General features: G+C 45.2%; 1 protein-coding gene across 5 annotated transcripts in view; it reads right to left on the bottom strand.

Annotated features, from left to right (window-relative positions):
* Positions 1 to 15,094, bottom strand: part of FAM168B (family with sequence similarity 168 member B) — a 48,568-nt gene that overhangs the window by 26,866 nt on the left and 6,608 nt on the right. For all 5 annotated transcript variants that reach the window (XM_055262723.2, XM_063632122.1, XM_063632124.1 and 2 more), the window contains exon 2: positions 9,844 to 9,924. In XM_055262723.2, coding sequence (XP_055118698.1) covers positions 9,844 to 9,913 — 70 coding nt within the window. In that variant the 5' untranslated portion in view covers positions 9,914 to 9,924. The remainder of the gene's footprint in view (positions 1 to 9,843; positions 9,925 to 15,094) is intronic.

The raw sequence follows: 15,094 nt of genomic DNA, 5'->3' as shown, positions 1-15,094 counted from the left end.
CTTATGATCCACCCACCTCAGCCTCCCAAAGTGCTGGGATTACAGGCGTAAGCCACCACGCCCAGCCTCAATTATAACATTTCTGGGCGTTTCATTCCAAACTCTAATCACATAATTACTTAGCGAGAGTAGTAAGAGTGCTAAGGGTATCACGTGCTAGGTCCTGTTACCCTCATCTGACTTCACTGCACAGTCTGGAAGAATCAGAATTCAAGTCTAGCTTAGACTCAAGGGGCCTATTTTTGCTGCCACCAGTGAACAGGTAAGCCTATTTAAAGGTCACTCATTTTCACTGAATTCAGACATTTCCTACATTACATATTTTGACTTCAAATCTATTATTTTTTGTTGTAAGAAACTGTTTAAAACTTCTAAATTCATTTCAGGTTTTTTCATATTCCGATGTTCTTCTTTTTTTCTAAGACAGAGTCTTGCTCTGTTGCCTACGCTGGAGCGCAGTGGTGAGATCTCAGCTCACTGCAACCTCCGCCTCCTAGGTTCAAGCATTTCTCCTGCCTCAGTCTCCCTAGTAGCTGGGACTACAGACGCGCACCACCACGCCCAGCTAATTTTTGTATTTTTAGTAGAGATGGGGTTTTGCCATGCTGGCCAGGCTGGTCTCGAACTCCTGACCTCAGGTGATCCACCTGCCTTGGCCTCCCAAAGTGCGGGTATTACCGGCGTGGGTTACCACGCCTTGCCATATTTTGATGTTCTGATCCCCAACTTCTCCAGCAAGACCAGCTAATATGTTTTCATATGTCCCCTCCAAAGCTCATGGTGAAATCTGTCATTTTAACAGCACTGAGAGGTGGGACCTTTAATAGGTGACGCCTTTATTAAGACAGTGAGTTCCTGACAAAAAGGACAGGCTCCCTTTCTCTCTGACACACTCGCTGCCCTTCCACCATCCATCACAAGAGGATAGAGCCCAAAAGCACTCACGAGATGCCATCGCCATGCTCTTGGACTTCCCCAACCTCCAGAATCAAGAGCCTAATAAATTTCTGTTCTTTATCCAGCCTGATATTCTGCTAAAGCAGCAGAAAACAAATTAAGACACCAGTCATAAATCCAGGCTGTGTCTTACTTAAGCTTCAGTCTTCTTACAGAAGGAGCTCTAACTGGGACTGCATAAACACAGAAATGGGAAAAATCCAACTACAGTCCATGTGCAAACAAGCTGACCTTTATTAATACAAATAAGGAATCTTATTAAGACTAAACCGTGACCTAGTAATTCATAGTATGAACAAAACAGAAACATCAAATAAGACATTGAGTGCTACAGTCAGAATCCTGGCCCCAAGGTGCAACCAGCAGAGGGGGCCTCAGGCATCTGCCCTTTTCGATAAGGCCTCCCTTCCCTTCAGGCTGACCCCTCTGGCTCACAGTACAGGAGGCATCACTTGTGACAGCTGAGGTATTAGAAAGCATTTTTTTTTTTTTTTTTTTTGAGACAGAGTCTCGCTCTGTTGCCAGGCTGGAGTGCAATGGCGTGATCCCGGCTCACTGCAACCTCTACCTCCCTGGTTCAAGCGATTCTCCTGCCTCAGCCTCCTGAGTAGCTGGGATTTCGGGCACACGCCAACACGCCCAGCTAATTTTTGTATTTTTAGTAGAGACGGGGTTTCACCATGCTGGCCAGAATGGTCTCGATCTCCTGACCTCATAATCCGCCCTCCTCGGCCTCCCAAAGTGCTGGGATTACAGGTGTGAGCCACTGCACCCAGCCAGAAAGCGTTCTTTCTATTCGGGGCACACAGCCAACAAGATGACCCAGGTTTCCTAGCCTTGACTACTGTTCCCACTAGTTGTGAGAAGCTGTAATTTCTCTATTGCGCACTTCCTTCACCTGTAAATAAAGTTGAAAGAGAAGAGCAGTCTTCAAAAGAAACCGTGTTGAGGAGGCCTGGAGAAAGGTGTCTCTTATGGCACTTGGACTGGGATTTTTTTTTTTTTTTTTTTTTTTTTTTTTTTACAGGCATCAAATGTGGTTTAATGGACAGACAGATTAATGACAGTAACAATAGTTTCATATTGAGTGTTTACTATGTTCCATGCACTATTCTAAGCATATTACATGCATTATTACTCATTTAATCCCTATAATAACAACCCTATGAAGTTGAAATTGTTATCTCCATTTTACAACTGAAGAACAGAAACAGAGAAGCTGACCTGGATTTTTAAGGTGTTATGATCCCTTAGGAACAAATCATGGTGCTAACAGTAACCAAAGCAAGGAAGCTCTAAGGCTGAGGTAAAAACAGGGCAGGGGATCTGAGCGGAATGCCAAAAGGAAAATCTTTGTAGATGGGACAGAAAGTTCTGAACACAGCTCCTCACGTGCCTCCCTTCAGCCCCCTCAGCCTGGATCCCTTGCTCTACTCCCCTGCATCCCTAAGCCATCCTGCGTTTCTGTGGGAGCAGGAGGCATCAGCATCACCAACCCCTAGCCCCAGAATCCCTCCAAGTGCCCAGTTCTCATCTTTATCCTTGCTTCAAAGTTGCTTTCCTCACTTGAAACTGATCCCCGTCTACCTCAGCAGAAGCCATTCTGGGTTTCCCTCCTGGACTCTCACCCTCCCATTTGCCCTCTCTAATTAGTCAGAGAACAGAGTATCGTGGACGTCAAGGGCAGATTCAACTTCAAACAGACCCACAATGGCCACTGGAAAGACCAGGACAGCAGTTCTGGGGATGCTGAGAGACTCCTCAGAAGCCCAATTGTGAGCACAGGAAGACCAAGAAAGGTCTGGAACTGCCCTCAGAGACCAGGGAACCAGCAAGATTTTTTTTTTCCAATGGTTTCCTTCTTTAAAAAAAAAAAAAAAAAGTTTCAACTACCACTGACCTAGATCATATCCTGTAGGCCTCTGCAATAATTTCCACAAAATCCGAATTCCTCATCTCTCCCTAAAACTCTACCAACATATTCTCAGGGGAAGAGGGCTGCTCTGGATTTGTTTGCTGAAGACTGTGTTTAAGGGTCCCTGAAAAACCACTGTCATCATTGCTTAGTCCTTCCCATCCCCACTTTCTTTCTTTTTTTTTTTTTTTGAGATGGAGTCTCGCTCTGTCGCCCAGGCTGGAATGCAGTGGCACAATCTCGGCTTACTGCAAGCCCCGCCTCCTGGGTTCACGCCATTCTCCTGCCTCAGCCTCCTGAGTGGCTAGGACTACAGGGGCCCGCGCCCGGCTAATTTTTTGTATTTTTAGTAGAGACAATGTTTCACCATGTTAGCCAGGATGGTCTTGATCTACATACCTCGTGATCCGCCCACCTTGGCCTCCCAAAGTGCTGGGATTACAGGCACTAGCCACCGCACCCGGCCCCCCCACTTTCTAACAAGAAGTTAACACATCCTATAATGAAACAGCAAACACACACGATAGTATTTAAGATGGCATCACTAGCCACCAGTGACAAGATGTCGCTACATACCTGGTCTCTGGTATGGGGGTCAAAGACTCCGAATCTCCTAGACGGCCTCTGCTACTTCCGTGCTCCCACAGCCTCATCCCTTCAGCCACATCCCACTTGCTCTGTCACCACCCTGACCCAAGCTGCAGCGTGGCTCCCCTATCTCCATTGGTTTCTACCTGGACTGCACAAAACCCACAGGGGCAGCTTTGGAAGGACCCCCAACACTGCTTTAGCTGGTCTCGGGTGCACCAGCCTCTTTTTTCTCACTCTCTCCAGACAGCGAATCTGCAGGGTTCCAAGCAACCGAGTTAAGAATCACTGTTTCTTTCTATTCCTGATCTTTCTGGGCACCCCATCCCCCAGCAGACAGAGACTGTCTCCTTCAGCATCTACTCTAGCCCTCTTCTGGCATGGTAGGCTAGAAAGGTCAGACTCCCTACATCAAGGGACCGGAGCGATCCCAAACCTGAATCATTTCCACAAGACAGATCACCTTACAAAAGTAAAAGCTTCAGAACAGCAAAAAGACCATAGTTAAGCAAAAGAACAAATTCAGATAAAGTATCTGTAAATTATTTAGACAAAGGGCTAGTACACTTAATACACGTAAGTAACTTTTAAGACTAGAAAAACAAACATCCCCCCCACCCCCACCACTCAAATCAATAGACACAGACAGACAGAATTGCAAACTACAACTACGCTAACTTCAGACTAGCAGAAATCCAGAAACTGGAAAACACATTCTGTTAGCCAGGCTGTGGGGAAATCGTCTCACACTGCTGATGAGAACTCAGCAGTATCCTAACAATCACATGTGCATCTGCTCTCTGACCCAGCAACCCCAGCTCTAGGAACCCACCCTGAGAATTCCCACAGAGTCACACAAACATAGGGCTGTTCACACCATCATTACTAAAATAGCACATACTTCAAACAACTCCAATGCCCATCACAAGGAAACTGGCTCAATCAACTATGGAAGCCCACAAGATGGAGTGTATGTAACACCATTACATTTAAAAAAAAAAAAAAGAACAAGGCAAACCTCTGTGAACTGTTACGGAGTGATTCCTAGCAAACATTAAGCAACAAAGCGAAGTGAGCAACGCCGCCTGCATCTCTTTTCCAGAAAGAACCTGCTGTTCAGCCAGAAGTATGTGGACCAACAGTCTCAGGAGCAGGACCAGGCCACCGGTGCCTCATGTGGGCCTCCAACTGCTAACCCTTGCCCCAGAGCACCCCGTGGGCTGGCCATGAGTTCGGCAGATGTGCCTCACAGTCTGAGGCTCTCCCTAATTCTACTTCCTTCCTGCTGGATTTTCCTATGTGATAGCCCCCGCAAAATGTTTACGTTCCTAACTCCATCCCAGTGTCCACTACCATTTGTGGAACAAAGGAGAAATTATGATCTACAGCCTTGTTGACCTGGGGGGTGCTTGTCAATTCTCAGCATGAAAAGAGGCCAAGTCTAGGTTCTCCCTGGACAGAAGGCCGTGGCTGGAGGACATGGGTTTTGGTGATCTTGAAGGGATGTAGTGATAAAATTGGACCTTAGATGAGCTTCAAAACCAGTTAAAGTCTGCTTTAAGACATATGTCAAATTCTAAAGCTACCCCAGCAGACAGCAAAAACCAAAAATCTCTGAAACGCAGAGTTTTCCTTATTCCCCTGGTGTAAGAGACAAAGATCAGGGTACAGATCCACAAGAGGGATGGACTGTGCATAGCATGCCAGGCTTATGGAAACCCTGAGCTCCAGAATAAGGGCAAAACAAAGGGAGATCGAGCCTTGCCAAAACTGAAATGCATCTAAGCCCAGCTCCAAGTGGATTAAGAAGACCATTCAGCATGCTACCTTCCCAGCAAAAGAAGACATCATCAGCGAAACCACCCATAATTTCTAATACACTTTGTGAGATAGTTAATGAAAAACACCAGGCATGCCAAGACAGGACCACGTGACGGAAAAACAAAAGAACAGAACAAATGGACAATAAAAACTGACGCACAGGAGATCCAGAGACTGCAGTCAGCAGTTTTTAAAGTAACTCAGTAGTATGCTGGAAAAAACAGAAGATGGAGAAAATACATATAAAGACTTGATTCAATACATGAATTATAGCAAATTAGAGCAGAATTAGCAGGACAAATGGAAGCAGATCAGTATAAACTATCTGTATTAAAGCTCATGGAGAAAAAAACAGAAACTACAAAACAGGGTGCAAGAGACAGGAAGGACAGACTGAAATGGTCTAATACACTTACAGATGGAGTTCCAGGAGAGGAGAGAAAGGGACAAAAACAATATTTGAAGAGCTACTGCTACTGCTGGAAGAAATCAACTCAGAGTCAAGAAGTTCTCTGAACACTATGCAAGGTAAATACAAATAAAATCGCATCTAGTTACATCATGGTAAAAGCAAAGATTTTTTAAAGTAGCAAGGTGCACAGGGATTGGGGGAAATGTAGAGAAGAAACATAATTTCAAAGAGGCAAAAATTATTCTGGGTCGGGTACAGTGGCTCACGCCTGTAATCCCAGTACTTTGGGAGGCTGAGGTGGGATGAGCACAGGAGTCTGAGATCAGCCTGGGCAACATAGTGAGACACGATCTCTACAAAAATTAAAATTAAAAAATTATTCAGGCATGGTAGTGCACACCTGTAGTCCCAGCTACTTGGGAGACTGAGGCAGGAGGATCCCTTGAGTCCAAGCAGTTTGAGGCTGCAGTGAGCCGTGACTACACCACTGCACTGCAGCCTGAATGACAGAGCAAGACTCTTTCTCAAAGAAAAAAAAAAAAAATTTTGACAGAAACCAGATGACAAATTTTATCTTTAAAGTGCTGAGAGGAAATAATGTGACCTTATTCGGGAAAATAATCTTCACAGATGTGATTAAGTGAAGGATCTTGAGATGAGGTCATTCTGGAATCCTGGACTGCCCAGGTTGGCTCTAAATCCAATGAAAAGTGTCCTTATAAAAAACACACAGGGCCGGGCACGGTGGCTCAGGCCTGTAATCCCAGCACTTTGGGAGGCCAATCACCTGAGGTCAGAAGTTCGAGACCAGCCTGGCCAACATGGTGAAACCCCATCTCTACTAAAAATACAAAAATTAGTCAGGCGTGGTGGCACGCACCACGCACCTGTAATCCCAGCTACTCAGGAGGCTGAGGCAGGAGAATCACTTGAACTTGGGAGGCAGATGTTGCAGAGAGCCAAGATCACGCCACTGCACCCCAGCCTGGGTGACAGAGTGAGACTTTGTCTCAAAACAAACACACAAAAAACACACAGGAGAGGATGTGACCATGGAGGCAAAAATGGGAGTGATGCAGCCACAAAGCCATATGCTAAAGATTGCAGACAGCCACCAGAAACTAGAAGAGGCAAGGAATGGATTTTCCCCTGGGGCCTGCACTAGGAGTACAGACCTGCCAACACCTTGATTTCGAACCTCTGAGAACACATCTCTATAGCTTTAACCCACCAAGTTTGTGGTTACTTGTTATAGCAGCCACAAAAAAAAACAAATACACTCGGCAAAAGAATGCCTCAAAAGGAAAGCAAAATAAAGACTTCACAAAACAAAATTCACTAACGGACTTGTGGTTTAAAAAAAAAAAAAAGTGGCTGGGCGCAGTGGCTCACACTTGTAATCCCAACACTTTGGGAGGCCAAGGTGGGAGGATCACCTGAGGTCAGGAGTTCTTGATCAGCCTGGCTAACATGGCAAAAACCCATCTCTACTGAAAATACAAACATTAGCTGGGCATGGTGGCGGATGCCTGTAATCCCAGCAACTCAGGAGTCTGAGGCAGGAGAATCACCTGAATGCGGGAGGCAGAAGTTGCAGTGAGCCAAGATCATGCCATTGCACTCCAGCCTGGGCAACAAGAGTGAAACTCCGTCTCAGAAAAAAAAAAAATGTTAAGAGAGTTGTTCAGATAAAGGTAAATGACTCCAGAGAGAAACATGTAAATAGAGAAAGCAGTGAAGAGCACCAAAAACAGTAAATGTGTGAATAAATATAAATGGCTGTTGACTGCACGAAATTAAAACAGTAATGTCTTTTCTTTTTTTTGAGACAGAGTCTCGCTCTGTCACCAGGCTGGAGTACTGTGACACAAGTAATATCTTAAGGTAAGGCAATAATAGAAAAAGAGGGGCTCACGCTTATAATCACAGCACTTTGGGAGGCTCAGGAGGGCGGATCACTTGAGGTCGGCAATTCGAGACCAGCCTGGCTAACACAGTGAACCCTGTCTCTACTAAAAATACAAAAAATTAGCTGGGCATGGTGGCATGCACCTGTAATCCCAGTTACTCGGGAGGCTGAGGCTGGAGAATTGCTTGAACCCGGGAGATGGAGGTTGTAGTGAGCTGAGATCGTGCCACTGCATTCCAGCCTGGGCAACACGGCAAGACTGTCTCAAAAAAATAAAAATAAAAGAGGTATAATCTTTATAATAAGCACTAAAAGAATAGCAAAAGAATTTTTTTTTTTTTTTTTTTTTTTTTTTTTGAGACAGAGTCTTGCTCTGTCGCCCAGGCTGGAGTGCAGTGGCACCATCTCAGCTCACTGCAAGCTCCACCTCCCGGGTTCACGCCATTCTCCTGCCTCAGCCTCCTGAGTAGCTGGGACTACAGGCGACCGCCACCATGCCCGGCTAATTTTTTTTTGTATTTTTAGGAGAGACGGGGTTTCAGTGTTAGCCAGGATGGTCTCGATCTCCTGACCTCATGATCTGCCTGCCTCGGCCTCCCAAAGTGCTGGGATTACAGGCATGAGCCACTGCGCCCAGCCTGTCACTCCTTTTCTTATAGTTTCTCTACTCAGTCCTTCTGCAGAAGAGCTCCAGATGTTTCTTTACTGTTCTGTTTTCCTCCCTTTCCTTATGTTGCATTCTGGTTCTCTGTTAACCAGTGTTTTGTCTTGATATTAACCTGAAATCTGTTCATATGCCATTTTGTTTCATTTCTTAACGTTCCAGCTAGTTCTTTTTTCTCAGCACCTTGTTCCCCTCTTATGTTTCTGATTTCTTTTATATCTGCAATTCTTCTAAACTTGGCTATGTGACATACCATCTACCTGATGGTTCTTCTCCTGCAGTCTGTCATGGCTGGTGCCTCTTACTTGATGGGAGGCATCCCATGCTAGCAGGCAGAACTTTGCCTGAAGGAAGCCCACGCAACCTGGGTTATGAACATATGCCCCCACAGCAGTTCTGCATTTGCTGCTGTCAGGAGCCCCAGGAGTAATGAAGCCTGGAGACTATTTTTATGTTAATTTCTCAACTTCTGAACCCCTGGGGAGTATAATACAAGCTAGAGCCCCACACATCTCTGAATGCTTACAAAGTCTTAGTGAAGATCTCCCCCTTCTCAGAGCCCAAGCATACAAACTTCCTTATGGGGCCACCGGACGACTAGACTGTTTAGTCTCTCTCTTTGCCGGGGAGTATCACCCTCCAGAGGGACGAGAATGATTGATAAGAAGTCTCACTCTCATTCCCTGTTGCAAGGGTCCTAATACTCAATCTCTATCCCCATGTGGGTTGTTAAAACCCACAAATAGCACATGTCCCCAGGACAGGCAGGACATTAGTTCAAAGGCCAAGTTAGCTGGGTTGAACATGGCTTTCACATTTGACCCCAGATATCTCTCTTACCTCCTGCAAGTTCAGTTATACATTTGTAAAATGTTTTATTTCACTTTCTGAGAGTCTTAGCAACAAAGTTTTGGGGTTCTCTCTTCTACCATATTATCAAAACCCAAAATGAAACTGTATCATTATAAGTAACTACTTCTTGTGCAAAGTCACCCAAGGGAACAACCATTTGCTATTTTTGACCAACCAGCTCCTATCCCCTCAATATCCATTTCGCTGCAACCCTCACTTACAGTCCATATTTGACTAGCTGACTCCACTAAAGGGATGTGGATCAGGCCTAAGTCAATCAGCAGACTCCCCCTTTGTGGCCCAGGGATGGATGCTGCTGAGTTTAATCAGAAAAAGCCCAGGACTGGTTTGAATAGAGAACAAGCAGCCCCATCAGGCTTTCCTGTAGGGTGGAGGTAAAGAGGCTAAGAGCCTACTGGGAGGGGCTTGAACTTCAGAGACCACAATGAGAAGGAGTGGAACCTGTGACCAACATTAAGTGAATACTGAGGAAGCGAAGCTGAGACCAGGAGGTAGAGAAACTAGATCCTGGTCCCAACTGCTGGAGCCACTAGATCAAGTTTTGACCAAATCCAGTCCTATCATTTGATTTTTGACTTCCAGGTATTTTCTTTCTTGTCTAAGCCACTTTGAGCTGCGTTTGTCAATAGAAAGCATTCTTAGTGACATGAAAATATACCAAGTATTCAAAGTTCAAAAATGAAAACAAAATTTTACTTGCTTACCTGGATAACCAATTCCTTTGGCATTTGCATAGGGAACCCCAGAAGATCCAGGACTATAAACAGGATTCATGATTTCAAAAACTAAAAGAAAAAAAAGAGAATTTAGCCAAGCACTTTTGCTCTCAGATTTTTGTCTAGCACCAGTCCCCAAAAAGCAGGTAGCTAGAGTCCTTTCTCTATGCTGCTATACAACAACGCATTTCATGTTGCCCCCAACCAACAGAGAACAGAAAAGGGACACTCGATGTCCTAATGGGTGCCAAACCAGGGCATGATAAACTTTTCTTCACAGTTCTCCTCAGTCCATCAGAAGCTAAGGAGTAAAAATTGTTAGCTATGGCCGGGTGCGGTGGCTCACGCCTGTAATACCAGCACTTTGGGAGGCCGAGGCAGGAGGATCAAGAGGTCAGAAGATTGAGACCATCCTGGCTAACACGGTGAAACCTCATCTCTACTAAAAAATACAAAAAATTACCCGAGCATCTTGGCGGGCGCTTGTAGTCCCAGCTATTCGGGAGGCTGAGGCAGGAGAATGGTGTGAGCCCGGGAGGCGGAGCTTGCAGTGAGCCCAGATGGCTCCACTGCACTCCAGCCTGGGCGACAGAGCAAGACTCTGTCTCAAAAAAAAAAAAAAAAGAAAAAAAATTGTTAGCTATATGTCCACTAAAAACAAGGAGAAAGGCCAGGTACGGTGGCGCACTCCTATAATCCCAGCACTCTGGGAGGCCGAGGTGGGCAGATCACCTGAGGTCAGGAGTTTGAGACCAGCCTGGCCAACATGGTGAAACCCCATTTCTACTAAAAATACAAAAATTGGCCATGAGGCCGGGCACAGTGGCTCACGCCTGTAATCCCAGCACTTTGGGAGGCCAAGGCGGGCAGATCACGAGTTCAGAGATCGAGACCATCCTGGCTAACACAGTGAAACCCCGTCTCTACTAAAAATACAAAAAATTAGCCGGGTGAGATGGTGGGTGCCTGTAGTCCCAGCTACCCGGGAGGCTGAGGTAGGAGAATGGAGTGAACCCCGGGAGGCGGAGCCTGCAGTGAGCCAAGATCGCGCCACTGCACTCCAGCCTGGGCGACAGCGAGACTCTGCCTCAAAAAAAAAAAAAAATTGGCCAGGATTGGTGGCTCATGCCTGTAATCTTAGCACTTTGTCAGGAGATCAAGACCATCCTGGCCAACATGGTCAAACCCCGTCTCTACTAAAAATACAAAAATTAGCTGGGTGTGGTGGCGCGTGCCTGTAATCCCAGCTACTCAGAAGGCTAAGGCAGGAGAATCGCTTGAACCAGGTAGTCGGAAGTTGCAGCGAGTCAAGATTCCGCCACTACACTCCAGCCTGGCGACAGAAGAGACTCCGTCTCAAAAAAACAAAACAAAAACAAAAATTAGCCAAGTGTGGTGACGCACACCTGTAATCCCAGCTACTTGGGAGGCTGAGGCACAAGAATCACTTGAATCCAGGAGGTGGAGATTGGCAGTGAGCCGAGCTCATGCCATTGCACTCCAACCTGGGCAACAGAGCGAGACTTTGTCGCAAAAAAAAAAAAAGAGAGAGAAAACTCTGCAAGTAACCAAAATGTTCTTCTAACAGAGGATAGTTAAGTTAACCAAGACATATCCAGAACATGAAACATCACACAGCTGCTTTTCAAGAAATGTTTAAAAACAGAATAATACAATGTTAAGTGAAAACAAAGTAGAGTATTATACTGCATCCTGCATTACACAGTATGATCCCAAATAAACACCTATGTGTATAAAGATGTGCATCCCTGGCACAAACAGAAAAAAAGTCTGAAAGGAAATATATAAAAATATGAACAGTAATTGACTCTAGATGGGAGTGAATTTAGTGTTCCTTTTGCAGTTTCCTGTATTTACTTTTTTTTTTTTTCTTCCCCAGACGGAGTCTCACTCTGTCGCTAGGCTGGAGTGCAGTGGCATGATCTCAGCTCACTGCAACTTTGCCTCCCAGGTTTAAGTGATTCTCCTGCCTCAGCCTCCCGCATAGTAGGGACTACAGGCATGCGCCACCACACCCAGCTAATTTTTGTATTTTTAGTAGAGACGGGGTTTCACCATGTTGGCCAGGATGGTCTCATCTCTTGACCTCGTGATCTGCCCACCTCAGCCTCCTAAAGTGCTGGGACTGTATTTCTTCCCCCGTCCCCCACGCCACCCCAAGACAGGGTCTTGCTCTGTTGCCCAGGCTGGAGTGCAATGGCACAATCTCAGCTCATTGCAACCTCGACCTCCTGGGTTCAAGTGATTATCCCACCTTAGCCTCCCTAGGAGCTGGGTCTACAGGTGTGGTGCCAACCACACCTGGCTAAGTTTTGTATTTTTTTTTTTTTTTAATAGAGATGAGGTTCCATCATGTTGCCCAGGCTGGTTTCAGACTCCTGGGCTCAAGAGATCCACCCACCTCAGCTTCCCAAGTAGATGGGACTACAGGTGTGTGCCACCATGCCACTCTAGTTTCCTGTATTTCTTCAAAAACTTGTTAAATTGTTTTTTCTAAGAAAGACTAATTGGTTACAGTCCAGCACCTCTATGAATCCATTCAATGTTTTATCATCCATCAATCTTTCTTCTTCCTGACAAGTTCAGGAACTTGCAGGGTGGCTCACGCTTGTAATCCCAGCACTTTGGGAGGCCGAGGCGGGCGGATCACGAGGTCAGGAGATCAAGACCACGGTGAAACCCCGTCTCTACTAAAAATACAAAAACTTAGCCGGGCGTGGTGGCAGGCGCCTGTAGTCCCAACTACTCGGAGAGGCTGAGGCAGGAGAATGGCGTGAACCCAGGAGGCGGAGCTTGCAGTGAGCCGAGATTGCGCCACTGCACTCCAGCGTGGGCGACAGAGCGAGACTCCGTCTCAAAAAAAAAAAAAAAAAAAGAAAAAGAACTTGCACAGCCATAACCAGGACTCTACCCCTCCCCAACAGAAGTACTGTTAGGAACTGATTCCCATGATTCCCATTCAGCTCTCTAGTAAGCTCCTCTGAATCTTATCCAGGGTATTATTTTCTTTTATTCATTTATTTATTTTTTAGACGTGGTCTCCCTCTGTCAGTCATAGCTCACTGCAGACTTGATCACCCAAGCTTAAGTGATCTTCCCACCTCAGCCTCCAGGGTAGCCAGGACTACAGGTGTGCATCGCCACATCTGGCTCATTTTTAGTAGAGACAGAGTCTCACTACGTCACTCAGGCTGGTCTTGAACTCCTGAGTTCAAGTGATCCTCCCGCCTTGGCCTCCTAAAATGCAGTGTATTAAAGTGTGAGCTTTCACTATTCCTCATCTGGTAAATCATTCACTGATGTATGTGGTTATAAAGATTAAGGTGATCTTTAAGATTTAAAACAGCATGTGTGGGGGTAGGGGGGGTATATGGGAACTCTCTGTACCTTCTGCTCAATTTTGCTGTGAACCTAAAACTGCTAGACCTAAAAAAAAGTCTATTTTTAGGCTGAGTACAATGGCTCATGCCTGTATTCCCAGCACTGTGGGAGGATCGCTTGAGGCCAGGAGTTCAAGACCAGCCTGGGCAATATAACAAGCTTCCATCTCTGAAAAACATGTAGTAAGTAACAAAACACAAAATGTGCATTTTATGTCTGCCTTCCCCACATCCCCATTTAGAATATAGCCAAAACAAGCAGGGAATATGCACTTGGTTCTGTTTAAAGGCAGTATCTCCAGCATCAATAACAACATCTGGTACAAAATAGGTGCAACTACCTACCGACTTTCTAAAAAACAAATGCCTTTCAGAATACTCTAGGTGTCAAAATCCATTACAAAGACAAAATACAAAAAGAAACCACTTCAAATTTTCAGCTCATTTGACTTTTAGAATATTCACCACCAAGCAATCCTGTAGTAAGAAGAAAATATTAGGTCACATAATTAGCCTCTGTAATAGGAAGTTCTGGATTAAATTAGGAATAAACTGGCAACTTTAGTAACTAAAATATTCATTACCTGAACTGTCTAATTTTTTTAAACTTCTAAACCAAATCCAAATGCCAAATTTGTCATGGCATCCACAACTACAGCTACGTGATAGGCCTTGACCAGCACTGACCAACAAAACTTTGTACAATGACCACATCTTTCTCTATCTGTGCTGTCCCCTACAGCAGCTGCCTGCCAAGAGTGCTAAGCACCTGAAAAATAAGGCTAAATAAGGCTAGTGTGAGATTGATCTTTCAGCTTTAACTTCAACATAAGTAGTCACATGTGGCTAGTGGTTACTATACTGGACAGTGCAGGCCTACAGTTCAAAGTACGGAGAAAACAAGTATACAAAGGCATAGCAGGTAAGCAGGAAAATCAATTGTGTGTCTTACCCTATAGTTTAGGAATAAACATACTAGCAACTGCCAATCCCTATCCCCTGTACTTTTAACCCATGCTTGGCGGATCTGCAACCAAGAAATTGTGGAGGTCTGCAAATACTTCACCTACTTCTCTGGTTCAACTATCATCTCTCAAGAAGCAAATATTTCCCAAATGTTATTTCTTTCTTCTGTGCCAGGAGCTAATTTTTATTTCTTAATTGAATTGCAGATAAGCAAAGCACTACACAAAGGCCACAGAGAAAACAAAAGGGCAAGTCACAATCTCTTCTGAGTTTTACAATCTAGAAAAGCGCTGTCCAACAGAACTGTTCACAAAGATGGAAACAAGCCCTGGCAATATGGCAAGACCCTGTCTCTACAAAAAGTAAAAAGATCAGCTGGATGTGGTGGTGCACACCTGTGGTCCCAGCTACTTGAGATCAGTTGAGTCCGGGAGTTCCAGGCTGCAGTGAGCTATGATGGTATCACTGCAGTCCAGCCTAGACAATGCAGCAAGACCCTATCTCAAAAACAAAGATGAAAACCTGTCCGTACTGTCCAAATATGGTAACTGAATTTTTAGTTTAACTTTAACAGTCCTATGTAGGTGACAGCCATTGTATTGGACAGTGCAGACATATACATAATAAGATTAAAAATATGAATACTTTTTGATACAAGGCAACAAGTGTTAAGTCACAAGAGAATAAAGTGCTCTGAGGGCTGAGAGGGGACAGCAAAAATTCTGTGGGAGAGGAAAGAAATAGGAAAAACTTGATTAAAGGGCAGCATTAGGCCAGGCACAGTGGCTCATGCCTGTAATCCCAGTACTTTGGGAGGCCGAGGTTGGAGGATCACTTGAGGTCAGGAGTTGGAGACCAGCCTAGCCAACATG

The sequence above is a fragment of the Symphalangus syndactylus genome, chromosome 22 (assembly GCF_028878055.3).
Source record: "Symphalangus syndactylus isolate Jambi chromosome 22, NHGRI_mSymSyn1-v2.1_pri, whole genome shotgun sequence".
Taxonomy (NCBI): Eukaryota; Metazoa; Chordata; class Mammalia; order Primates; family Hylobatidae; genus Symphalangus; species Symphalangus syndactylus.
This window is presented reverse-complemented; position numbering and strand designations above follow the sequence as displayed.